Source organism: Stegostoma tigrinum, chromosome 6 (assembly GCF_030684315.1).
Source record: "Stegostoma tigrinum isolate sSteTig4 chromosome 6, sSteTig4.hap1, whole genome shotgun sequence".
Taxonomy (NCBI): Eukaryota; Metazoa; Chordata; class Chondrichthyes; order Orectolobiformes; family Stegostomatidae; genus Stegostoma; species Stegostoma tigrinum.
The window spans coordinates 58,515,598-58,541,429 of NC_081359.1; the positions used below are offsets into that span (position 1 = coordinate 58,515,598).

General features: G+C 41.2%; 1 protein-coding gene across 7 annotated transcripts in view; it reads left to right on the forward strand.

Annotated features, from left to right (window-relative positions):
* The window catches only part of tenm4 (teneurin transmembrane protein 4), a 973,741-nt gene that overhangs the window by 718,741 nt on the left and 229,168 nt on the right, over positions 1-25,832 (forward strand). For all 7 annotated transcript variants that reach the window (XM_048532769.2, XM_048532768.2, XM_048532771.2 and 4 more), the window contains exons 5-6: positions 17,841-18,096; positions 19,257-19,355. In XM_048532769.2, coding sequence (XP_048388726.2) covers positions 17,841-18,096; positions 19,257-19,355 — 355 coding nt within the window. The remainder of the gene's footprint in view (positions 1-17,840; positions 18,097-19,256; positions 19,356-25,832) is intronic.

The window sequence follows — 25,832 nt, forward strand, 5'->3', positions numbered from 1 at the left end:
GGCCACATTGCCCATGTGCCTTACACAAGACTTCCAAATCAAACTCCATGCAAGCATGATAAGCTGTTACCCAAAGGACAACAGAAACACTTGAATGATGTCCTTAAAGCTTCCCAGAAACAGTGTAATATCCTCATAGATCCATGGGAATCCCTTGCCCAATACAACCCAAACTGAAGAAGAAGGCTCCCTGTAGATGCTAACCATTTGGAGCATCTCTGACAGGCCACATAATTTCAGTGGAAGAAGCATGCAAAAACCTGAGTATCCCACCTAACCAATTCTTCAAACAACAACTACTCCTCAGTGAACCCAGTACTGGAGTATTTAGTCAACTCAGGACCTGCAGCTCCAGATCAGAAAAAAGTCACCCTCGATTACAAGGGACTGCCTAAGAAGGAAAAGAGCCACTGTGTGAGTGATTAATGGGATTGCTGTGAACAGTAGCCTTTCTTGCCTTCATCATCTCTCTTATGTCCGTAACTTCCTACAGTGCTGCAGCTCCCCTTTCCAAATTTTCCATTCTTCTGACATATCCCCTCCGCTTCCCAACACTCAGACCACCATGGGACGTGCATATTGGATCCTTGTTCTTGAATTTCCTCTCTAACTGTTCTGTCTCTTGGCAAATCCATTCAGAGTCCTTGCAGGGTAAGATCAGGGTCCTATATTTCACACAACATTTGAAACACCAGGGTGATGTTGGAATTTGTAATTTTCTGCGACAAGCCTTTATTGCATGGCAGTCCATAAATTCATTTACCAGTGAAAGTTGCTCAAAACAGGAACATTAAATTATATCTGAAGTGAGATGTGGCGTAGTGTTAATGTCCTGTCACAGAAAGCCTGGCCAATGTTATGGAGAGAGGTAGACAAACAGGAGCCTGGAGGAACACAACAAGCCAGGCAACATCTGGAGGAAAGGAGTAGTCAATGTTTCAGGGTTATACCAAACATTGGTAGAAGATCCACCAGGACAATTAGTGGAGCTTAAGTTCACTAAATAAATCTGGATTATTTTTCAAAAGAGCTTGTCTCATGGTGGCCCAGAAACTTTTGTTGATTGCTGTATAACCTCAGTTGGTTCGGTAATTTAGCAAGAAATCTGCTTCTTTTCCTGGTGGGCTCCAAACCCACAGCCATGTGATTGAATTTTTGAAATGGCAAAGTCACTCAATTCAAGGGCTGTTAGGAATGGGCAATAAATGCTGAAAGAATACATTAACTGAGGAAAGCATGGTGGCTTGGTGGAATAAATGACCTGTGTTCTCTGTAACATTCTATAATACTTTAAAAACATTGTAACCTATTATTCAGTCTGTCAGATTAACATTTTATGACTGTTCCCTTTTTGCTCTGAATGATAGTGTTTCTTCCTAAACTTTTGTTAGCAATTATCATCTATATTTGCTGCTGTATCAGCAAATCTAGTTACAGTTTGATTTCAAAGGAAGAAGAATCTTTGAAATGTTAGATTATGTGATTATATCTTCTAGTAGTCATCTGCATTCTTACACACTTGTGGGTTAGTGAAATCTGATTAAAAGTGAGAGTCTGGTTTCAAACACCCCTTGGAGACAATGGGTAACTATTGACATTCTAGCTCTCTGTATCTATTTTATGAGAACTTCATAAACACTTTTTGAGAAAGACTTTGTGCTCAGCTTCTACTCCAGGAATACACAGGAAACTATTAGCAAACTGTTCTCTTCTCCAAGCCTTGTCTAAGTTGCTGCTATTGCTTACATCTGCGATTTATAGATTGTGACTAACAATAAGGAATCAGAATTTAAATTTATTTAATAAATAGGAAGGTTCATATTCTAGTTATATTTTTGTAAATTTGCTGAAAAAGGCTATGTAAGGTAAGAAAAGCTTGCATTTATTGCTTTGAACTGTTAATTTGAAGGAAGCCATTCATGAAGTAAGTTTAACTAGTTCAATTAATTTATGGATTGCATATCAAAGAGCATTCTGTGCCTGTCCTGGTTTAACTGCCAAAACCCATTGTCATTTGAGATAATGGGAAGTGCAGATGCTGTGGAATCCAAGATAACAAAGTGTGGGACTGGATGAACACAGCAGGCCAAGCAGCATCTCAGGAGCACAAAAGCTGATGTTTCGGGACGAGACCCTTCATCAGAGAGGGGGATGGGGACAGGGCTCTGAAATAAATAGGGAGAGAGGGGGAGGCGGACCGAGGATGGATAGAGGAGAAGATAAGTGGAGAGGAGAGTATAGGTGGGGAGGTGGGAAGGGAATAGGTCAGCCTCAGGAGGGTGGACAGGTCAAGGAGCGGGATGAGGTTGGTAGGTGGGAAATGGAGGTGTGGCTTGAGGTGGGAGGAGGGGATAGGTGAGATGAAGAACAGGTTAGGGAGGTGGGGACGAGCTGGGCTGGGCTGGTTTTGGGATGCGGTGGGGGAAGGGGAGATTTTGAAGCTTCTGAAATCCACATTGATACCATTGGGCTGCAGGGTTCCCAAGCGGAATATGAGATGCTGTTCCTGCAACCTACGGGTGGCATCATTGTGGCACTGCAGGAGGCCCATGATGGACATGTCGTCTAAGGAATGGGAGGGGGAGTTAAAATGGTTCACGACTGGGAGGTGCAGTTGTTTATTGCGAACCGAGCGGAGGTGTTCTGCAAAGCGGTCTCCAAGCCTCCGCTTGGTTTCCCCAATATAGAGGAAGCCACACCGGGTACAGTGGATACAGTCTACATTGACATATGTGCAGGTGAACATCTGCTAATATGGAAAGTCATCTTGGGGGCTGGGATGGGGGTGAGGGAGGAGATGTGGGGGCAAGTGTAGCACTTCCTGTGGTTGCAGAGGAAGGTGCCAGATGTGGTGGGATTGGAGGGGAGTGTGGAGCGGACAAGGGAGTCATGGAGAGTGTGGTCTCTCCGGAAGGCAGACAAGGGTGGGGATGGAAGAATGTCTTGGTTGGTGGGGTCGGATTGTAGATGGTGAAAGTGTCGGAGGATGATGCGTTGTATCCGGAGTTTAGTGGGGTGGTATGTGAGGATGAGGGGGATTCTCTTAGGGCGGTTATTGCGGGGACGGGGTATAAGGGATGTGTTGCGGGAAATGCGGGAGAAGCGGTTGAGGGGGTTCTTGACCACTGCCGGGGGGTGATGTTGCAGTCCTTGAAGAACGCGGACATCTGGGATGTGCAGGAGTGGAAAGCTTCATCCTGGGACCAGATGCGGCGGAGGCGAAGGAATTGGGAATAGGGGATGGAATTTTTTCAGGAAAGTGGGTGGGAGGAGGTGTATTCTAGATAGCTGTGGGAGTCAGTGGGCTTGAAGTGGACGTCAGTCGGTTGCCTGAGATGGAGACAAAGAGGTCCAGGAAGGTGAGGGATGTGTTGGAGATGGTCCAGGTGAACTTGGGGTGGAAGGTGTTGGTGAAGTGGATGAACTGTTCGAGCCCCTCTTGGGAGCAAGAGGCTGCGCTGATACAGTCATCATTATAATGGAGGAAGAGGTGGGGTTTGGGGCCAGTGTAGGTATGGAAGAGGGACTGTTCCACGTAACCTACAGAGAGGCAGGCATAGCTTGGGCCCATGCGGGTACCCATGGCCACCCCCTTTCACCTGCACATCTGCCAATGTAGTATACTGTATCCACTGTACCCGGTGTAGCTTCCTCTACACTGGGGAAACCAAGCGGGAGCTTGGGGACTGCTTTGCAGAACACCTCCGCTCAGTTCACAATAAACAACTGCACCTCCCAGGAACCATTTTAACTCCCCCTCCCATTCCTTAGATGCCATGTCCATCATGGGCCTCCTGCAGTGCCACACAGATGACACCCGAATGTTGCAGGAACAGTAACTCATATTCCGGTTGGGAGCCCTGCAGCCCAATGGTATCAATTTGGACTTCACAAGCTTCAAAATCTCCCTCTCCCCCACTGCACTCCAAAACCAGCCCAGCTCGTCCCCTCCCCACACTGCATCACTAAACCAGCCCAGGTCATCCCCACCTCCCTAACCTGTTCTTCCTCTCACCTATCCCCTCCTCCCACCTCAAGCCGCACCTCCATTTCCTACCTACCAACCTCATCCCGCCTCCTTGACCTGTCCGTCCTCCCTGGACTGACCCATCCCCTCCCCACCTCCGACCTATACTCTCCTCGCCACCTATCTTCTCCTCTATCCATCTTCGGTCCTTCTCCCCCTCTCTCCCTATTTATTTCAGAACCGTCTCCCCATCTCGCTTTTCTGACGAAGGGTCTGGGCCCGAAACGTCAGCTTTTGTGCTCCTGAGATGCTGTTTGGCCTGCTGTGTTCATCCAGCCCCACACTTTGTTATCCATTGTCATTTGATACTGTTTGATACTGTTCAAAGCAGCCAGATTCCAAATGCATCGCTGTCAATTTCTTATTGTGGACTAATTGTATACAAAGATTGAATTCTGCAGCAGTGTGTCTGACCTGAGAACTGAAGAGATAGCTAAAAATATATTGAATCCCCAAACTAAATGGTAACGCATTAGTGCAAGCTCAAGGTCACATGGATAACTAAGTATGAATAGTTTTATCTTATCAGCTAAATACTGCCGTCTCTATTTGTTTGATCATGTTTCTGAACAAGCACACTGTTGGCAAAAAAATGGAAACCCCTTTTGCTATTCTCCCAAGGCTTTAGCAGATAATCATTCGTGTTCTCTTGGTATGGCCATCAATTACCAAAAACAGTTAATTCAGTGGAAATTGTGAAAACGACTACTTAAGTGCAGGAGTACAACAATTCAATGTGTGTCATCCTTGATGACATGTCACCACAGTTTGAACTCCAGCTTCTGTACTTTACAATTATTCAATTTGATATAATTGTTTTAATTTGACAAAGCAGGTAGCTTTTGTTTTAAATGACTGGTTCAAAAATGGCATGGCACATCTCCACAGGCTCATGAGATTTGAATGCAGACATTGTGTCCCGGACGTATGGACGTTACCTTTGCACGACAAAAGCCCTGAAGTGTTTCGGGGCATGCATTATAAAGAAAATGATATGTTTGTTGGAAATACTAATCTCTTCCAACTTCACACTTAAGGCTTGCACTTGCAAAATATTCTGTGATTATAAACATAAACTTTATTTGATATGAAGAATTTTGCAGCGGAATATTAAGGCAAAGGTTTTAAGACTTCTTTTATATTTTCACGAAAAATGTTTATTAAAACATCTTTCAAAAAAGGAAAAACTTCTTATATTGTTCATTTTTACCATGGGTTTTGAAAAATAGTCTCGTGAAATTTTGCTTAGCATTATGTTGTTTACACATCAATATTTTACACCTGAGTTAGATCTGCTTACTATTCCATTGCACTTCCTCATAGCTGAATCTTACTGCGCGCAGTTTCAATTTAGTAAAGTTTTTGTTGTGTTGCTTACAGAATGTGGAAACTTAGATACATCATACCTATGTTAGCACTACGAAAATCCAGCTCTGAAATTTTACATCAGAAGCGGATCTTTCACAGGTTGACAGTTTCGAGCTCTGCATTGCAATAAAAATGAGGCAGCTAATTTCATTATTACCTGGAATTCCTGCAATATAATAGCTGTGTAATACAGAGTGACTGTAGATTAAAGCTGAGTCACAATTAAAATGCAGCAGTGATTGTAGTAAGCGCCAGCAGGTCGAGCAACAGCTCAGCACTAAAATACTCAATCTCCACATTTTCACAGGCCATACTCCTAATCCAAATTTCTGCTCCTCCAACCATTCTGGTAGATACAAACAATGTTAATTCCACTCAAGCATTGTTGCATCCCTTCAATCATTTAAACTGACATTATTGTTCTGTTGCATCCGCTAATTAAGCTGACACTTCAACTGACCTTTCCATTAAAACTAATAGCGAAAACAAAACTGTAGCTGCTGGAAATCTGAAACAAAATCAGATTCTGGGGAAACAGCTGTTTAGGCAGCATCTGTGAAGAGAACTGCTGAGTTATCATTCTAGATCGGATTCTATCAACAAAACAGAAGGATGTGACAGTGCAATTGTATCTCACTTCCTTTCCTTGCTATTTATTTGACTCTTTATTAATACAATCTATTTCCACATTCATCACTTTTGTTGCCTTCTATTAACCATCTTGTGTCAAATTGAATCCATTAGAACACATCTATCTCTTCACCATTGTCGCTAACATTAATGGCAAGTTGCCTATAATTGAGGTTCAAACTCATGTTGCTGAACAAAGCAAACAGCTTGTCCCTTCTATTTTTGTTTATCTAATTGTTTTATTAGTATGTTTCTGTTTCTCTTTCATACATCTGCTGTAATTATTAAGGCCCCACAGGCATTTTCTACATCACATCTGCCTAATTACTAGAACAGATTGGTTTGTTTTTGTGGTACTTTCTGAAAATTTAAAACATTCTGTTCCACAAATGTCACACTTTCTACGACCTACTCCCATGACTACAGAACATAAAATGGTGGAATTCTTACTTTTAATCGAATCTCAACTATTTTATCTTTTAAGGTTTTAGTTGCACATGGGTCACATTCTAGCAATTGTAACTCTGTGTGAACAAGAAAAGCACAAAACCTATGAGAATAACATTCCTACTTTGGGATAAGCTGGAAATTCTGGCAGAAATTGTGCACAACATTGTATGAGTTTTGAAATCTGTTCCCCTGATCATCACTGGGATTCCACACAAATTCATATCATTATTGGCGATCATAAACTCTGCCATGAGACAACAAGATTGGTAAATATTTCCAAGCGCAATTTAAGAAAAATTCCATTGAAGAAAATACTTTTTATTTTTAATGGTAACTTGGGGAAGTTTGATTGAAACAAATGAAAATAGATTTATCATAAAACCACAGCAAATCAATAAATCCATCATCTTTGCCAATCCAATTTTTTTTATTAATTGATTGCAAAATATATGGAAAACAAATTTTTTAACTATAATGGTGATGACTTAGTGATATTATTATTGGGCTGTTAATCCAGAGATCCAGGTAATGTCCAGAGGGCCTAGGTTCCATTCCCACCTAGGCAGACAGTAGAATTTGAATGCAATAAGTAACCTGGAATTGAGAGTCTAATGATGACCGTGCATCCATTGTTAATTGTCAGGAAAAACCCATCTGGTTGACTAAAGTCATTCAGTGAAGGAAACTACCATCCTTACCTGACCTGGACTAGATGTGACTCCAGACTCACAGCAATGTGATTGACTCTTACATATCTTCTAGGCAATTAGGGATGGACAATAAATGCTGGCCTATTCAGCGATGCCGTCATCCCACGAATGAATGAAAATATGCATTCTCTATTCAGTAATTAAAAAGCAAACTTAAAGCAACTCAAAGCAAAATTACAATTAAAGCATGTTAGTACTCAACGTATTGCGTCTTTGCTCCTAAAAGAACTTTTAAAGCTTTCCTGAAGACCTGTAAGAGATGCCAGCAGTGAAACTCTCCAATGGTAATAAATTCACCCTGAGGATATTAGCCAGTTTTGAGGATTGGGCTGTTTTCTAGCATGTTGTTTTTAAAACAAGTGCAGAAGTTGCATTAGAGATGATGGGAGATGCAGATGCTGGAGAATCCAAGATAACAAAGTGTGAAGCTGGATGAGCACAGCTGGCCAAGCAGCATCTTAGGAGCACTCCTCAGATGCAGAAGTTGCATTAACTTGATTTGCACTGAACACGAATTACACTGAAAATTATGGAATCGTTCGCACAAGTTTTGTGAAATTGATCACATTTCATTGGAAAAATTAGGTCCATATTAGAAGTTCCAGGCCCAATACAGATATGCAGTGTGCATATATAACCATATTGACTTACACTGTGAAATTACCCTCCAGAGGTTGAGTAGCTGAATCCTCTAATTAACTAAACAAAGAACAACATTAGCTCTGACATTCTGGTTGCATTGCACCAACTGGATCATTAGCTGCTTGGAGCTTGCATGTGTGTACCTCAAGACCGAAGTACCTTCTGAGATGAGGATCAGATCAGATAGCAAACAAATCAGTTAAAAACGTCATTACGGTTTACTCACTAAAGCAAAATGAAGAACTGTGGATGTTGGAATTCTGAAATGAAAACAGAAATTGCTGGAGAACCTCAGCAGGGTCACTGAAGAAGGGCTGCTAGATTTGAATTATTAACTGTACTCTCTTTCCAAAGATGCTGCAGACCTGCTGAGTGTCTCCAGCAATTTCTGTTTTCATTTCATTCCTGTTCACTGTTGGCATAAGCAGCACAAAAAGCTTTGCATTCATTAACTATGTTATTTTATACAGAATCTTCATGTATTATAGAACTTGTTCCTGCATAACAAACAAATGACTACCTTGACTCAGTCATCTCTCCCCCGGCCCAGTCCCTGCCTGTATACATCCCTGGTTCCTCTGTCATTTTATGCCAGTTTTAAAATTTCCAGTTTGTAGGCTCCAGCTGCCTCCCCTTTACACCGGGCGTGCAAGCCCTTTACACATCCATCCCCGATCAGGATGATCTTAGGGCTCTCCACTTCTGGCTGGAACAAAGGCCTGAACTGTCCCCACCCACTACCACCCTCCTCTGCTTGGCCGAGCTCGTCCTCACCTTCAATTTCTCTTTTAACTCCTTGCATTTTCTTCAGGTCAGAGGGGTGGCCGTGGGTACCCGCATTCATCCCAGTTATGCCTGTCTCTTCGTGAGGTATGATTAGATTTTTTAGATTAGATTACCTACAGTGTGAAAACAGGCCCTTCGGCCCAACAAGTCCACACCACCCCTCGAAGCATCCCACCCAGACCCATCCCCCATAACCCACAGCTCCCTGAACACTACGGGCAATTTAGCATGGCTAATCCAACTAACCTGCACATCTTTGGACTGTGGGAGGAAACCGGAGCATCCGGAGGAAACCCACGCAGACACGGGGAGAATGTGCAAACTCCGCACAGACAGTCGCCCGTGGCTGGAATTGAACCCGGGTCCCTGGTGCTGTGAGGCTGCAGTGCTGACCACTGAGCCATGGAACATTCCTTGTTCCGGGCGTATTCCAGCCACTCACCCACAATTCTTTCTCCGATATATCAATGATATCATCAGTGCTGCTTCTCTCTCTTGTTCAGAATTGGAAAAGTTCATTGATTTTGCTTCCAATTTCCATCCCACCCTGAGTTTCACTTGGTCTGTCTCTGACTCCTCCCTTCCCTTTCTCAACATCTCTGTTTCCATTTCTAGGGATAGACTGGCCACTAATATCCACTACAAACCCACTGATTCCCACACCTAACTGGACTATACATCCTCACACCCCACTTCCTGTAACAACTCCATTCCATTCTCCCAATTCCTCCCTCTCTATCTCATATATTCGGATGCAGCCAAATTCAACAAGAGAGCCTCCAAAATGTCCACCTGCCTCAACCAAGTATTCCCCAGCACCGTTGTCGACCTCAAGCAGGTCTAACGCATCTCCTGCACTTCCACCCTCACCCCTTTTCTTCCCTCTCTCAACAGTGATAGGGTTCCCCTTGTCCTTACCTACCGTCCCACCAGCATCCATATTCAGATGCCATTTTTGCCACCTCTAGTGAGATGCCACCACAAGAAACGTATTCCCCTCACTTGTCCACCTTCCACAGGGCCTATTCTATCCAGAGCACCCTGGTCCACTTTACTTTCATTCCCAACACCTCCCCACAGCCCCACTGCACTTTGCTTTGCAACCAGCGAAGGTGTAACATCTACTCATTTACCTCCTCTTTCCTCAGTTTCCAAGGATTCAAACATACCCTCCAGGTGAAGCAGACTTTACCTGCACTTCACACAATCTAGTCTACTGTATTCACTGCTCACAATGTGGTTTCCTCTACATTGGGGAAACAAAGTATCGACTGGGTGACCACTTCCTAGAACATCTATGTTCTGCTCACAAAAAAGACCCTGAGCTTCCTCTTGCCTGCCACTTTGACAGACCTCCTTGCACCCTGGCCACATCTCTGTCTCAAACTTGCTGCAGTGTTAAGCGAAGTTCAGTGCAAGCTGGAAGAACAACACCTCATTTTCCAACTGGGGATCCTGCTGCCCTCTAGACTCAGTATCAAGTTCAATAATTTTAGTACCTAAACTCTCCCATGTCCTAGACCCCTACCCCACACACCAGGCTTTATTATCATATACCCTGCCATTACACACTACCTATTGTTAGTCAGTAACAGTTCTCATTAGCAGCAATTCACCTTCCTCACCAGATCGCTATCTATCTCTTTGTCTATCCAACTGCTCTTCTCTCTCTTTAAATGCTATACTTACCTCTCGTTTATTCCTTACCCTCTCCCCCTTCCTATCTTCTGCATATAAATCAACATTTTCCTAGCTACTATCAGTTCCGGGGAAGGGTCATCCGACCTGAAATGTTAACTCTGATTTTTCTTCACAGATGCTGACAGCCCTGCTGAGTTTTTCCAGCAATTTCTGTTTTTGAAACAAATGCCTGCAACTCTTTTCATACTTAAAACTCAAAAGGGTTAACATTATGCTGACATTTGTCCAAAGCCTCTGATTAATAAAAAACAATTGATTATATTGCTTGATGGGCACCACTCTGCTTCAAGTATGGGACATGAGAGCTCTCCATGAGCTTTCACAGCCATGTGGATAGGCCCTGCATCATTTTCATTACTTTAAACTACACTCTAGCCAACTGAACTAACTGACACCCACAATACAATGAATAGATAGTTTTCATATGAACATGTTAAACCTTTATCCAGTATTGCTACCAATGATAATTTCTAGTTTACAATATTAATTATTTAGTTTATTCTTTATACTAGAACATAATAATGCTGCAATCATTAATAAATCTAAACTGCATGAAAAAAAATTATCCTGCAGTAATGGATGAAGGAGTTAACATTACTTCTCCTAGACGTTGCTGATTTCCTCCGGCATAATATAATGTATCTATTACACTTATTCTTCGTGATACCTCACATCTTCCATGAAAGTTGACTGTTCTGATACAGATGGTGAGTGCTCTCCTTCAATACAGCAGGTTCAAACTTGCAGAACATAACCAGCGGCTCATAATTATCCACAATTATACATCAGTGAAATACACATGAGATTTAAATTTATTCCTTGTCCTTTTGTCTCAGTGTTTGCATGGTTAAACATTTACATTCCTGATTTAGATATGCCTCAACTGTTTGATGAGCTGCAGTTCACAAGGCACACAACTTGTTTTAACATGTATAATTTCTCACTCCACCCCTGCCTGGTCAGTAGATATTTTTATTTGACCTGTTCAAGAGTTGTTATGGCACATCTCTGAAGCAAGTGAGACTCGAAACCATGCCTTCTGGCCCAGAGGCAGGGCCATTACCACTGCACCACAAGAACGCTAAAACTGTTAAAATTTACTGTTTGTGGCTTTGCACTCAAAGGAATCAGCTTAATTTTAATTAAATTGCTCAAACTTTTATGATATATCTCCAGACAGATAAGATTTGAACCAGAACTTTTGGTCCAGCAGTAGGAACACTACCATTATACTTCAGTACATTCCTGCTTATGTGGTACACTAGTTTCTAAATGCACTTACTAATGGGAGTCAATTCTAAGCAGCAATCAGGTTTAATTATTTAACCTTTAGAAAAGGTTAAATAATTAAATTAACAAACGTATACTTTGAAAAGTACATGATTGACAGCTGTATTTGTATGAGCTAATATTATTTTGAAAGTTGAAAATGGTGAAAGTAAAGATATATCTTAAATATCAGAGATAATGGGAACTGCAGATGCTGGAGATTCCAAGATAATAAAATGTGAGGCTGGATGAACACAGCAGGCCAAGCAGCATCTCAGGAGCACAAAAGCTGACGTTTCGGGCCTGGACCCTTCATCAGAGAGGGGGATGGGGGGAGGGAACTGGAATAAATAGGGAGAGAGGGGGAGGCGGACCGAAGATGGAGAGTAAAGAAGATAGGTGGAGAGGGTGTAGGTGGGGAGGTAGGGAGGGGATAGGTCAGTCCAGGGAAGACGGACAGGTCAAGGAGGTGGGATGAGGTTAGTAGGTAGCTGGGGGTGCGGCTTGGGGTGGGAGGAAGGGATGGGTGAGAGGAAGAACCGGTTAGGGAGGCAGAGACAGGTTGGACTGGTTTTGGGATGCAGTGGGTGGGGGGGAACCCTGCAGCCATATGGTATCAATGTGGACTTCACCAGTTTCAAAATCTCCCCTTCCCCCACTGCATCCCTAAACCAGCCCAGTTCATCCCCTCCCCCCACTGCACCACACAACCAGCCCAGCTCTTCCCCCCCACCCACTGCATCCCAAAACCAGTCCAACCTGTCTCTGCCTCCCTAACCGGTTCTTCCTCTCACCCATCCCTTCCTCCCACCCCAAGCCGCACCCCCAGCTACCTACTAACCTCATCCCACCTCCTTGACCTGTCCGTCTTCCCTGGACTGACCTATCCCCTCCCTACCTCCCCACCTACACCCTCTCCACCTATCTTCTTTACTCTCCATCTTCGGTCCGCCTCCCCCTCTCTCCCTATTTATTCCAGTTCCCTCCCCCCATCCCCCTCTCTGATGAAGGGTCCAGGCCCGAAACGTCAGCTTTTGTGCTCCTGAGATGCTGCTTGGCCTGCTGTGTTCATCCAGCCTCACATTTTACTATATATCTTAAATATATTTAGTTTACATGTATTGAAAACAGTTTTGAAGATATGCCTGAAGCAGACTTGGTTAAATTAGGAAACATTCTGAAGTTTAATAGGGAGAGGCAGAAAAGGTCTCAGAAAAGGTGGATCAGTTAGCTGCCAATTGTTAAGTAAGTTTACTTATGGACTGGGCTTCTGTTTCATTTATTGAGAAGATCAAAGCAGGAATGCCTTTTTGAGAAAGGATAGTAAATTCTATATTTGCTAAACAGTAATCAGCATACAAATGTATATCTACTGTTTCCTTTTCATATGCTTCATTTGTCTACACTTCATTCATACCTCTCATTAATTAATAGCTTCAGCTACGATTTAATATTTATTTTTCTATCTATAAATAAGCCAACCATTGGACGACAATAATCCAGCTACTAAACTCAAATGCATGACGAGGGTCCTTGGTTTGCTGAAATTAATTCATTATAAGCTTGTGTACTTCAGTGTGCTGCATACCAAGTCAAGTGCAAGCTTAATATTCAAATCAAGCAAGATACAAGATGTTGGGATAACTGGACCTAAAGAAGGAAGTGGAAGATAGTGAAAGAAAGAGGAGAGAAGAGCAAGAGGAAGTTTATGAAACTCACAGTGGGAAGTATGAAGTGTGGAGCTACTTAAGCAGGGTCTGAATTTTTGATTTCCCAGCAGCAGGTTGAGATGAAACAGTGAAGCTGTGCACAGTGTTTACAGCATGTCGAGCATTCCTGCCAGATTCAGACTTGTTATGCATTTACATGCCATGAATGCGGATTAATGTGAAACCGTTTTCAATGAAGTCTAATGGAAATTTTGGGGTTCCCATTAAATTTCATTGTAATACTTAAGTTTTATTACTATTATAGGCTGCATTGAGATAGCCAATACAATGGTCTGACGAATTACAAGATGATTCTGGTCCAACTATGTTTCACAATCTCCGCAGAGTTTTTACATTGTCAGTATTATTGTCTATCAAAGCAAATAGAAAAGAATGATACTTCATGAATTTAGTGGATTTAGTTGATTCAGAGTCAAATACCAGCTCATGCTTCTGGCTGACTGAATGTATGTCTCTTATTTTGTTCTGTTAGACTGAAGCTATCCTTCTCTTTTTGGTTTTCTTACTGCATGCTGAACTGCTAAAAGTTATGGACTATTACCCTCTGCTAGCCACTAACCCCTGCTCATTATCAGAAGCATCCTGTACACCAATTGGCTTGCCCATGCATGAACAGCATGTGATCAATCAGAAATTGACTTGGTACATGTGCCCAATTCCTGTCTGGTGTCATTAAAAGTAATGGACATCTTACTATTACAGCTCCTTGACAATATACATCTCGACTAGATAATAGGGCACTACTGGAGTAATTTGTGTGCTTGTTTGAGCATATGCACTGCAATATCCTAGTGATTAACATCATCCCACATGTTCCAACTGATACATCTATGTGTATTTGGAAAATATCAGACTTTATGAATATATTTTATTTAAAACAACATGTGTGACTCCATAATAACTGTTGGTGCCTGAAATAAGTTAACTAAGGTCACTTTCAAAGGACCACTCTGGCATCTTTTGTTCTCCAAAGTAATTAGAAATTACATGAGCAAGACCCCAGCTTCAACACTATACTGAAGTATGTTTAAACGGAAGTTACAAAATATTATTGCAAGATGTGGCAAAGTACATAAATTACAGAACTTAATTCCAAAATAATGCTGTTGAAAAATTAAGTTAAGCTAGAAATACAGAACTGTGTCATTTGAGTAAAAGATTTTACTTCAAAGGCATTAAAATTTGTTAGCCTGAATTTACAAATAGGAGTAAGTAGTTACCTGTGTGGTGTGCAACTGAAAGGGATATGTGTACGTATATACATCGTCTTTCTTTTCAAGGATAATTCCTGGTCTAAAGTAGTTTGCGCAAGCTAGAATGTGCAACAGGTAAATGGGATTGAGAAAATGTGCTTTGTTTTTGAGGAGATAAGTTTAGTTCTTGGGCTAAAGGGATCAAAAGGGTGTTGGGAGAAAGTGGGAACAGAGGACTGAATAGAATGATCGGCCGTGATCTTACTGAAGGGATCAATGGTCCGCTCCTGTTCCTGCTTTGCATGTATGTCTATGTTTACATTAGTCTGGGGGATAAAAACATAATCCCATGACTTTACTTTTGATTGGTCATTCAGCTCTTCTTACTTTACAACTAATCACAGTTCAAAAGCATAAAGTAAAAACAAAGAACTGCAAATTCTGAAGGTCTGAAACAAAAACAGAAATTTCTGGAGAAACCTGTGAAGAGAAAGTAGAGTTAACATTTCAGTCCACTGACCCTTCTTCAGACAAGCCATATTTTCAATGTTGCATTGTAACTTAGATATCATGTTAATACGCTGCTTTGAGGAAATTAGAATTAATTTGAAATTATATTATCTAAGAGAAAACAATGATTTTTAATTTAATTTTCATAAAATGAAATGTTTCACAAACAACTATATATTTTATTCCTGGCGATATTCGATATATTCCATAACAAAGGGTTGAATTGCAAGTTGTTTGAGCTAGCTGGCTCTTTGTCACCACATGATAGATTTGTTGTCACCTTCCTCCTTTTACCTTTGGATCTACAGTGTATCATCGTTTGTCTTGCATGGTAGAGGAAAACCAAACAGTAGTGTAATGAAAAGAGGCTATTAAACAAAATGTGATTTATCGCATGCTGGCAACTGGGTATAATTACATTGATAAGCTAGACATTGTTACAAAGACTTTCAGGAAACCTAGATGGTAGATCCATACTCTGTAAGATCCAGGGCTATCCAGCCTTACCTCACCCAATTCCTTATGACAGCATCAGAGAGGATTGAGCGGAAAGCAGTCTTTAGCAGTTAACCTGTCAGAATTTTCACCTTGTAAAACACTTCAATACCAACACAACTATTTGATCAGAGAAAACATACCAGCAAGTTAACGAGATAAATAAGTAATTAATCTGTGTGCAAGAGAGACACAAATAACATATGACACAAGATCATCAGAAGAATTTCAAGCAATCATGTTTTTAAATATTCATATACCAAGCAATTGTTGAAATTGATGGTTGCAACATCTGTACTGTTCTATAGATGGCATTGTAACTGTGCCATGTACCTGTTCAGTACAGTGGGGTTCAACTAGCTGAAATCGGTACTGACATCTTCTACCACTAAAGAAGAGTGGAATTGGACTTGAAAATTTGATTCTGTTTCTCACTTCACAGATGCTGTTTGTTTTTATTTCAGATCACCAGCATTCACAGCACTTTGTTTCCATTTAATGATCAGAAAACCCTCATTTAAGTTGTGCTGAGTATGAGATAGATACATGGTAATATCCCTGCTCTTCTTCAAAATTGTATCCTGACATCTTTTGCATCTACTTGAGAGGCAGAGCCTGATTTAACAAACCATCAGAAAGATGTGCAAACGACTTACACGAGAAAGTCATGCCCCATATTTTATTCTACATTTCAGAATTCAGTAATTGCATTTACTCTTTTTACATGAATTCAAAATTGGACAGTAAATAGGTGATGCTGTGTAATAACTGTAACTGATATTAGAAAATATTTCATGTGCAGCTGTCCTATTAATAGGTAGTTATTGGCTGTTATATGACAAGAATTATGAAAAAAATGTATCATTTGTTTAGCAACAACAGTACGAAATATCTTAAACTCGATTAGTACTTGTTAATGGAATCAACCTTGGTGCCTTTTTAATGCAGCCAATAATGGCCTATATAGAAATGGACAGGCCTGTTTTAAACCCAAGCAAACAAACTGGCTTATGGGCATTTAATATCGCCTAGGGGACTTACACATTGGCAAGATGCTACGCACTGTTTCAAATTATAATTTATACTTACAGGAAGACAACAAGGACACTGATCCAAAGCCAATTTATTTTTTTCTGATGGTTTCTTTGCAAGAAATGGCATTTTTAAATGGGAAGTCACTCTGTACTTCCTGCTAGATGAAAGCAACGAGAAGAGGAGCAAGGTCCAGAAGATGCTTAAACTACTATGACTCTTAGAATTCTTTGTGAGACCATTTGATGTAAACAGGTAGACTCAGGGTTGCATAGTTTTCTATCACTTTTAATTGAAATTGCACCAATTCCATATGGAGAGTTGACCTGGAGGAACTAAATGAGCCCAAATGTAGCAAGGACCTAAAACCTGGAGTTCTGAGTGAGTTTATGACTTGCCACTTCAGCCAAGCACCTGAAATCTGCCTGGACTTCAAATATGGTCCCAGTGCTTTGTGGTCTGCCTCGAGGAAAATACGTTTCAGTTCATTTAGCCTATGCTGTAAGAGAAGTAGCCATGATTAAAAACAAAGTGGCTGGAAAAGCTCAGCTGGTCTGGCAGCATCCCTGAAGGAGAAAACAGAGTTAGTGTTTCAGGTCCTGTGACCCTTCCTCAGTCTTCAGTAGCCATGATTGTTGTATCTCTATAAACCGCTTAATAACATGCACTTGCCATTTGCTGCATTTTAAGAACTAGAAGGAAATCAGTATTTAGAAGTTGGTGAAATATACATCTGTTGATAAGTTGATAAGATGTATTAGTAGTGGGTTTATTTCTGACAGTTAATTTTCTTGTATTGAGCTACAATTTTGATAATTCTAACCTATGCCAAACAAAAAGAACACAACATCCACGCTTGGCATTCACACCCAAAACCTTTACAAGGGAGCGGCATGGTGGCTCAGTGGTTAGCACTGCAGCCTCACAGCTCCAGGGACCTGGGTTCAATTCCACCCTTGGGCTCCTGTCTACGTGGAGTTTGCACATTCTCCGTGTGTCTCCGTGGTTTCCTTCAGGTGCTCCAGTTTCCTCCCACAGTCTAAAGATGTGCAGGGTAGGTGTGTTGGCCATTCTAAATTCCCCATAATGTTCAGGGATGTGTAGATTAAGTGGCTTATGGGGGATGGGTCTGAGTGGGATGCTGTGAGGGTCAGTGGGGACTTGTTGGGCCAAAGAACCTGTTTCCACAATGTAGGGGTTCTGGGGTTCTATGATTCTATGATAAAAGTGTCAGCAAACTACCAGATGATTATTTCAGTAAGGATAGCTCTAATATGTCAAATTTTGTTTCTTTCAGATCATTTGGCCAATCCTTCTCAGAACCATTCAATGCTCAGAACACCTCCCCCTGCAATGACGCATACCCATACTCTAAACCATCCTCATGCCTCTTCGGCTAACTCATTGAACAGGGGGAACTTCACCACACGCAGTAATCCCAGTCCCAGTCCAGCTGACCTTCCACCACCTCCGGAACCACCTCCCAGCATACAGGAGCCTGCCCATATGCAGGACAACTGGTTACTCAATAGTAACATCCCCCTGGAGACCAGGTAGGCTTCTTGCCTCGCTAATATAATACTGTGGCTAAGCTGCTGTGGCTGTTTAATGTCAGTACTGTAGAAAACCTGACACTTAAGATTTGTAAATGTAAAATTGTAGAATATCTCTGCACCATATCTTTGAAAATCCATGTAAATAGTTAACAAAAAGCACCATTACAATGTTTTGAAGCGATGCTTTCTGTTTAAACAATGGCCTGGAGTTTCTTGCAGGCGTGCAATCCTGACAATACCCAAACAATGTGCTGAACGCTGCACCAGTTTTATGAAGATGAAGCTATGCACAAATTTCCTTGCAAACTGAGTTGAGCAGCCCAGGCCAAAAATCTCCCATGGATCACTAAAGTAAATTACCATATCAATTATGACCAATAACTGGTCAGTTAAACTGAAAAGGTGTTCAAGTAATTTTTTCTCAAACACCAGGCTAGTCAATTGGCCGCTGGTCGCTAGTCTTGTGTGGCAACATCCAATCAATTGATGACATTTGAACACATCTATACTGAATTTAAGATAAATGTTTCACCAGCATCAGAAACTGACCTGAGTGAAACTTCCAATTGACTGCAAGCCATTAACAACAGATTGACCACAGGTACCTGTGCACCCAAAACTCCAGTCAAGGTGTGATAAGCATCCCAGAAAAGTCCAATGAGAGGAAATCTACCATACTGATCTGGATACATGGAAGAGTTTTAAGTTAGGGACTGCTCTGTGCATATTGACATGTGAACATGCACAAAAGATGGCACTAAGCATAAATGATGATGAGCATAATTCACTGATGTTTTAAATTCAGCATTTGTTTTTACACACTTCAGTGGATTCTACCCAGATTGTATTTATTTGGACAGAAAACATGCAGAGACTCCAGGCCAATGATGCTAGGTTTAGTCTTTAGGGTTCATTCATGTGAAGTAATTTTATCTGAACCATTTTACATAATACCTTAAACCTACTAAATGACTGATCTGAAAACATGTTTTAAAAAGGACATCAGTAGTTTCTCTGCCACTAATATTCCTATCATTACACTGATGTCTGATTTTAATTTGTCGGTCATTTTGCTGATTTTGATTTTTGCTGTCTCCATTCACTATTTTATACATATGCAGCTCATTGGCTTCATTCATATTTCCATCTGAATGTAGAAATGTAGCAAAGCAGACATTCCTAGAGACTTTTCAGGACAACCTAATTGAGATGGACGTTTTTGCTTCTGCTCGGCATGACGATGGTTACAATGATGGGTACGTGATGCTTCTTGCTGGGAATATGACTCCTTTGCTCAGTTATTCCTGCCTTAGAGTTGAAAACTCAATTTACGAAGTCACCTTGAAAAGTTTACAGACTTCTGATGTTTGTCAGACAATGGTAAACTGCTATTATCTAAAGTCATATGTTTATGGAATGCACCATCTTTTGCTATAATAGTGTATTATCACTTGTCTGATATAAAGTAAAACTTGTCTTTCTTTTTAATGTCGAGCAATTGTGTTCAGAGAATATGTACATTTTACTAATATATTCAGTCTTATCTGCAAATGCTGGAAATAACCAAAATTATGGTTGTTAACTCTAACTGCGGACTTGACAAGAAACAGTAACTACCGTGAAAATGTGTCCAATTAGACATTTGAGCATTTGAATCAGAAGATCTTTGTCAACTTGGCCTGATTGTAATATTCTTTCTGCTGAGTTTCTGTTCTAGTCGATTTCTTAACGCAATATTGCTGACATATTTTATTCTACCAGAATATATATAAAGTGTTTTAAAAATCCAAATTGCAACCCATTTCAACTCTGCTGATAAAAGAAATAGGGGAAGACAAATCTTGATAAAATCGGTTTAAACCTTTTATATTGACACCATAAACATCCACATTTTTTGAAAGCATCATCACATTTCAAACACATTGAATACTGAATCCCACATTTGCACAAAATGTCTAAAAATGCTTCATACACTGCCACAGGCTAATGAAACTACAGTTCAAATGGCAGTAGAAAAGCATACAGGCTTCACCCCTGTGGTTTATGATTTTTTCTGAGCCTTGAGACTAAGTTACAGCTCTATCCCAACTCTCCATTAATCTCTATTTCCTTCCCAGCATATTGAAGTCTGCATTTCTTTTGTCTCCTCACTGCATTTCCTACTGATCAGGTCTTATTCTGAATATCTGAGACTTTTCAAATTATTTATTGAGAACTGATATTTATTGTGCTGTCATGTGTTTAATGCACAATTGCAGTGTGCTGCCATTGTCTTCGGACTTTAGATTTTTTTCACCTTGACTTTCAAGGAGAATTTGTACATCTTTAATTGTGCTGCTTTATCGCAAACATGCAACTCATTATGATTTTGAAATCTGAAAGCTTCTTAGTTGCATTTAGCCTTATTATTCGTGCAAGATAGCTGAGCTAACCTTGAAGATTAAACAGTTGTTCATGTTGTTATACCTACAGTTTGATATTATCTTGCTAGAATTAAACAATACGGGCTTTGAACTTTAACATGCTTCAAATCCTCCATTTTCTCTTTTTTGTAGCAATGTCTGTTATCTGAATCTCATGTCTTAAATGTATCAGTTGTGTTTAAAATATTACAGTGTCTTATAAATGTACAAGGAAAGAAAAAAAGATCAGTGCTGAGAGAGGGAATTCTAAAGATTCACAAGCCTTTGAGTGAAAACATTTCTCCTCATTTCAGTCCAATGATCAACTCCTTATCATGATGCTTCACCCCCTTGTGAATCATAGAATCTCTACAGTGTGGAAACAGGCCATTTGGCCCAACAAGTCCACACCATCCCTCCAAAGAACATCTTACCCAGACCTATCCCCCACCTTTTCCCTGTAAGCCTGCATTTTCCCTGTCTATTCCACCTAACGTACACACCTCTGAATGCTATGGACAATTTAGCACAGCCAGTCCACCTGACCTGCACATCATTGGACTGTGGGAGGAAACCAGAGCACCCTGTGGAAACTCATGCAGATGCAGGGATAAAGTGCAAATTCCAAACAGTTGTCCGAGGATGAAATTGAACCTGGGCCCCTGGCGCTACGAGGCAGCAATGCTAACCATTGAGCCACCATGCCATGTTTTAGATTTCCCAACCAGGGAAACAACCTCTCAGTTTTCAGCACGCCAAAACCTTTTCACGTTCAGTACATTTCAAAATAATCTTTCATTTTTCAATGCTTTTTATTGGCCAATTTACTCAGCTTTTTAGCTTCAATCGGAACCCAATGCAAGTATATCCTTCCTTATACAGAAACTAAAACTCCACATTGTACTCCAGATGCAATCTGTCCTCTACCAATGTAGCAAAAACTTTTTTTCTTGTTTTCCAAGTTTCTTGATAACATTAAAGTACCTTACATGACTGCGTCCAAGACTTTATGGACATTAACATTTAGAAGTTTGCATGCCTTCGAGACAAAATTCCTACTCTTCTATTCTTACCATCAAAGTGAATAACTGCACATATCAGCGATAACAAGGTGTAGTGCTGGATAAACACAGCAGGCCAAGCAGCATTAGGGGTGCAGGAAAGCTGACATTTTGGGCCTAGACCCTTCTTCAGAAATCTGCTACTCTGATGCTGCTTGGCCTGCTGTGTTCATCCAGCTCTACGCCTTGTTATCTAAGATTCTCCAGCATCTGCAGTTCCTACTACAACTGCACATATCACCACATTTTACTCTACCTGCTATCTTGTTGCCCATTCATTTAATCCATCCATACGTCTTCACAACATCCTCAGAGTTTACATTTCCATCTAGAAACTGAAGTTGTCTAATTGCTATTGTTGGGTTTGAACTGACATTGCCAGGTCATGAATCCAAACCTGGCATTGCTAAACTACGTGCCCTGAAAGGCCAGGATCAAAGGAATTACAAATAGCTACTGATCTACAGGAAATCCCCTCAAACGTTATATTCCACATTTGTGCCTATTTTGATACAATTAATGAAATTTTGCTTCTGGCACAATGGCTGGTAAGTCATGACACATCATCCACCCAAACTGTTAAACTGCCGTCCAGGCAGTATGGGCTACACTTCCCATTTATTTCCTAAAAGGATACATTGAGCAATCACTCTAAAGGGACAAATTTGCTGAAGAAAAGCTTCCACTGGCTAAATTGCAGAACCATGTTGCGAATCATAGTTTCATTAAGCAAAGCTACCGAGGATCAATAATTAGGAAAAAAACTGAATTCAACTACATCAGAAGCTTGATACCATACCAAACTTGTGCTGTCTTCCTGTAGCATTTGATTAGCCTGATTGTCGCTAATCCTGGTATTGTGGTAAATTTATTTTACCGAAATAATCTCTGGAGCCACCAGGTTGATGTCAACAATTGTTTGTTGAGCTAATGTAACATTCTAACTCAACGAGGATTCATCAGATATTTATACATTTTAAGTCACATAGACAGTACATTTCTCAAATTTAGAAATGGTCTGTTTTTAACAAACACGTTTTTCACACATTCCAAAAGTGGCAAGATGCCTGTTACCCCAGTCTCACCACTCCCTATCTTTCTGAGTGCATTCCTACCCCACCTCTGAAGCCTGTGATTCATTCCCATCCTTGACTAAACGTCATTGCTTTATCTTTCTCGGTATGGTAAGGGTCATCCTGACATTCAATTTCCAAATAAGATCTCAGGGTTACTGTTGGTTCAGCCACATTGCATTTTCTGACTGTTGCATTGGTATCTGAGCATGTTTGGGCAGTTTAAATAATTTTCTTTTCAATCTGACTATTTTCTTGAATAATAATAAACAAAAATGAAGCTGAAGTGATTATTACTTACAAAGTTAATTAAGACCATCCACGTCATTCTCAATCCCAGCTGGTAATTCATGTGGATTTACATGTTAAATCATGTCATACCCATACATCTCTTCTTGTCTTTCATTGATGCTACATTTTCACAATTATTAGCAGAAGAGATAGACACCAAGAATTACCTCAGATGGTAAGGAGAATGAATGAGCACAGTCACCATTACTAAGGACCACACCAACTGAGCGAGCTGACCTGACCCTGTGAAAAGGTGCACATGCAAACTACTACATGCTATATTTGCACACCCACATGTATCTAATAGTTGAGTCTCTCATTTAGGATCTTCTACCAAATTTGCAAGTTAATACATCTCACTTTCCATTGAATTTCTTTCAAGGTTATAACGTGTGAAATGTCCTTGAAATGGGCCATTTTATTTAATGCATGGGAAGGGAATGGAGCTCGGAGGAATTTTTCCTATTCACTCGGCCAGTTCCACTTAGAATCTTTTTATAACCTGTTTTGCTTTTATAATCGATTTTAGTATTTTATTCCACTGATCTAAGAAAAATATATTAGTTGACATACTACACATACTAAATGAGCAAAAGCACAACCCAATTCTTAGAACTTAGCCACATGAGTCCTGGGTTTGATAACTAGACAATGTTGAAATCACTCATCAAATACTGGACAGCAATTAACATGCTATAAATTTTGATGCCCTGGGCAACTGAAGGAAAATGTATCGCTTCACTGCATTAGACACGGCTCTGTCATTTGCATTCTAGCCTCTGAGTTGGGAGAATATGCATTCAAAGCTGACTCCAGCACAGTGCAATACTAAGGGACCACTGGAGGTGCCACCATGTTGGATAAAATTTTAAACCGAGTCCTCGCTTTCCATGACACAGCTATGAAGAGGACCATTGGTGTTATATGCAATGCCCTGCCAAAGGTTTATCCTTTAATCAACATCAGTAAAGTCAGATCAGATCATTACCACATTACTGTGTGTGAGCTTGCTAAGCACAGATTGGCTTCTATGGTTCATGAATTACAACAGTAACTACACTTCAAAAGTACTTTATGAACTGTGAAGTGCTCTGCAGCAATCTGAGGTTGTGAAAGGTGCTGTATAATTGCAAGACTTTCTTCCCTACTTAGATTCATACAGCACAGAAACAGATCTTTCATTTCAACCAGTCCATGCCAACTATGTTCCCAAACTAAACTAGCCCCACCTGCCTGCGCTTGGACCATGTCCCTCCAAACATTTCCTATTCATGAACTTATCCAAATGTCTTTTAAATGTTGTAACTGTACCTGCATCTATCACTTTCTCCGGCAGCTCATTCCACATTCAAACCACACCCTGTGCTAAAAAAGTTGCTCCTCGTGTCCTTTTTAAATCTTTCTCCTCTCACCTTAATAATATGGGGCTGGTAAAGGTGAGTGTAGGTGGGTAATTAGGGTGGGGGTTGGTCAGCCCAGGGAAGATGGGTAAGTCAAGGAGGTGAGGATGAGGCTGGTGGGTAGGAGGAGGGGTGGGGTTGAAGTGGGAGGAGGGGATAGGTGGGAGAAAAGACAGGTTAGGGAGGTGGGGACGAGCTGGGCTGGTTTTGGGATGCTTAGGGGGAGGGGAGATTTTGAAGCTTGTGAAGTCCACATTGATACCATTGGGCCGCAGGTTTCCCAAACGAAATATGAGGCGCTGTTCCTGCAACCTTCGGGTGGCATCGTTGTGGCACTGCAGGAGGCCCAGGATGGACATGTTGTCCAAGGAGTGGGAGGAGGAGTTGAAGTGGTTTGCGACTGGGAAGTGCAGTCATTTGTCGCGAACTGAGCACAGGTGTTCCACAAAGTGGTCTCTAATCTTCCACGTGGTTTCCCCGATATAGAGGAGGCCACCACGGGAACAGTGGACACAGTATACCACTTTAGCAGATGTGCAGGTGAATATCTGTTTGATGTGGAAGGTCTTCTAAGGGCCTGGGATGGGACGGGGTCAGTTTTTAGGGGCCGGAGCCGATACAGTCATTGATGTAACAAAGGAAGAGGTGGGGGGATGGGGCCAGTGTAGCTTTGGAAGAGAAATTGTTCCACATATCCGACAAAGAGGCAGGCATAGCTTGGGCCCATGTGGGTACCCATGGCCACCCCCTTTGTCTGTAGGAAGTGGGAGGAATTGAAAGCAAAGTTGTTGAGCGTGAGGATGAGCTATGGGAATAAGTGTGTCAGTGGAGGGGGACTGGTCAGGCCTGGGGGACAGGAAGATGCTCAGGGCCTTTAGGTAATCTGCATGGGGATTGCAAGTGTGTATATACTGTAGCAAAGTATACTGAACTGTCTTAACTTCACCAATCCTTCTGCATTTTTTTCACATTATTTTTGTGTATTACTGCCTAACTTAACAATTCAATAAAACAAAACTGTCTTTAAAGGCAGTTGTACTTTCTCATTTGAACACAGCAGACTAAATATCTATTTGCAAATGTGGAAGAATCTGAGTTTCCATCAGATCATTAGGAGGAAGTCACTACACCATTATAAATTCATTCCCCCATATTGCTTATTTGACTCAATGCAGTGTGGAGCTAGAGGAACTCAGCAGAACAGGAAACATCAGAGGACAGGGAAAGTTAATGTTTCGGGTTTACACCCAGCATCCTGATAAAGGATTAAACCCAAAACGTTGACTTTCCTACTGCTGTGATGCTGCCTGTCCTGTTGTGTTCCTCCAGCTCCACACTGTATTGACTGACTCCAGCATCTGCAGTTCTTGCTGTCTCATTGCTTATTTGACTCTTCAGTCTGATGGCTTCATTCTGGACTGTGTCCTCAGTTGATTTTCTGTTCGTGCGGGGATTACTTTTTTTCCTCTTAGTCAGGATTTACTCTCTCCTGTATCATTCGTTTAC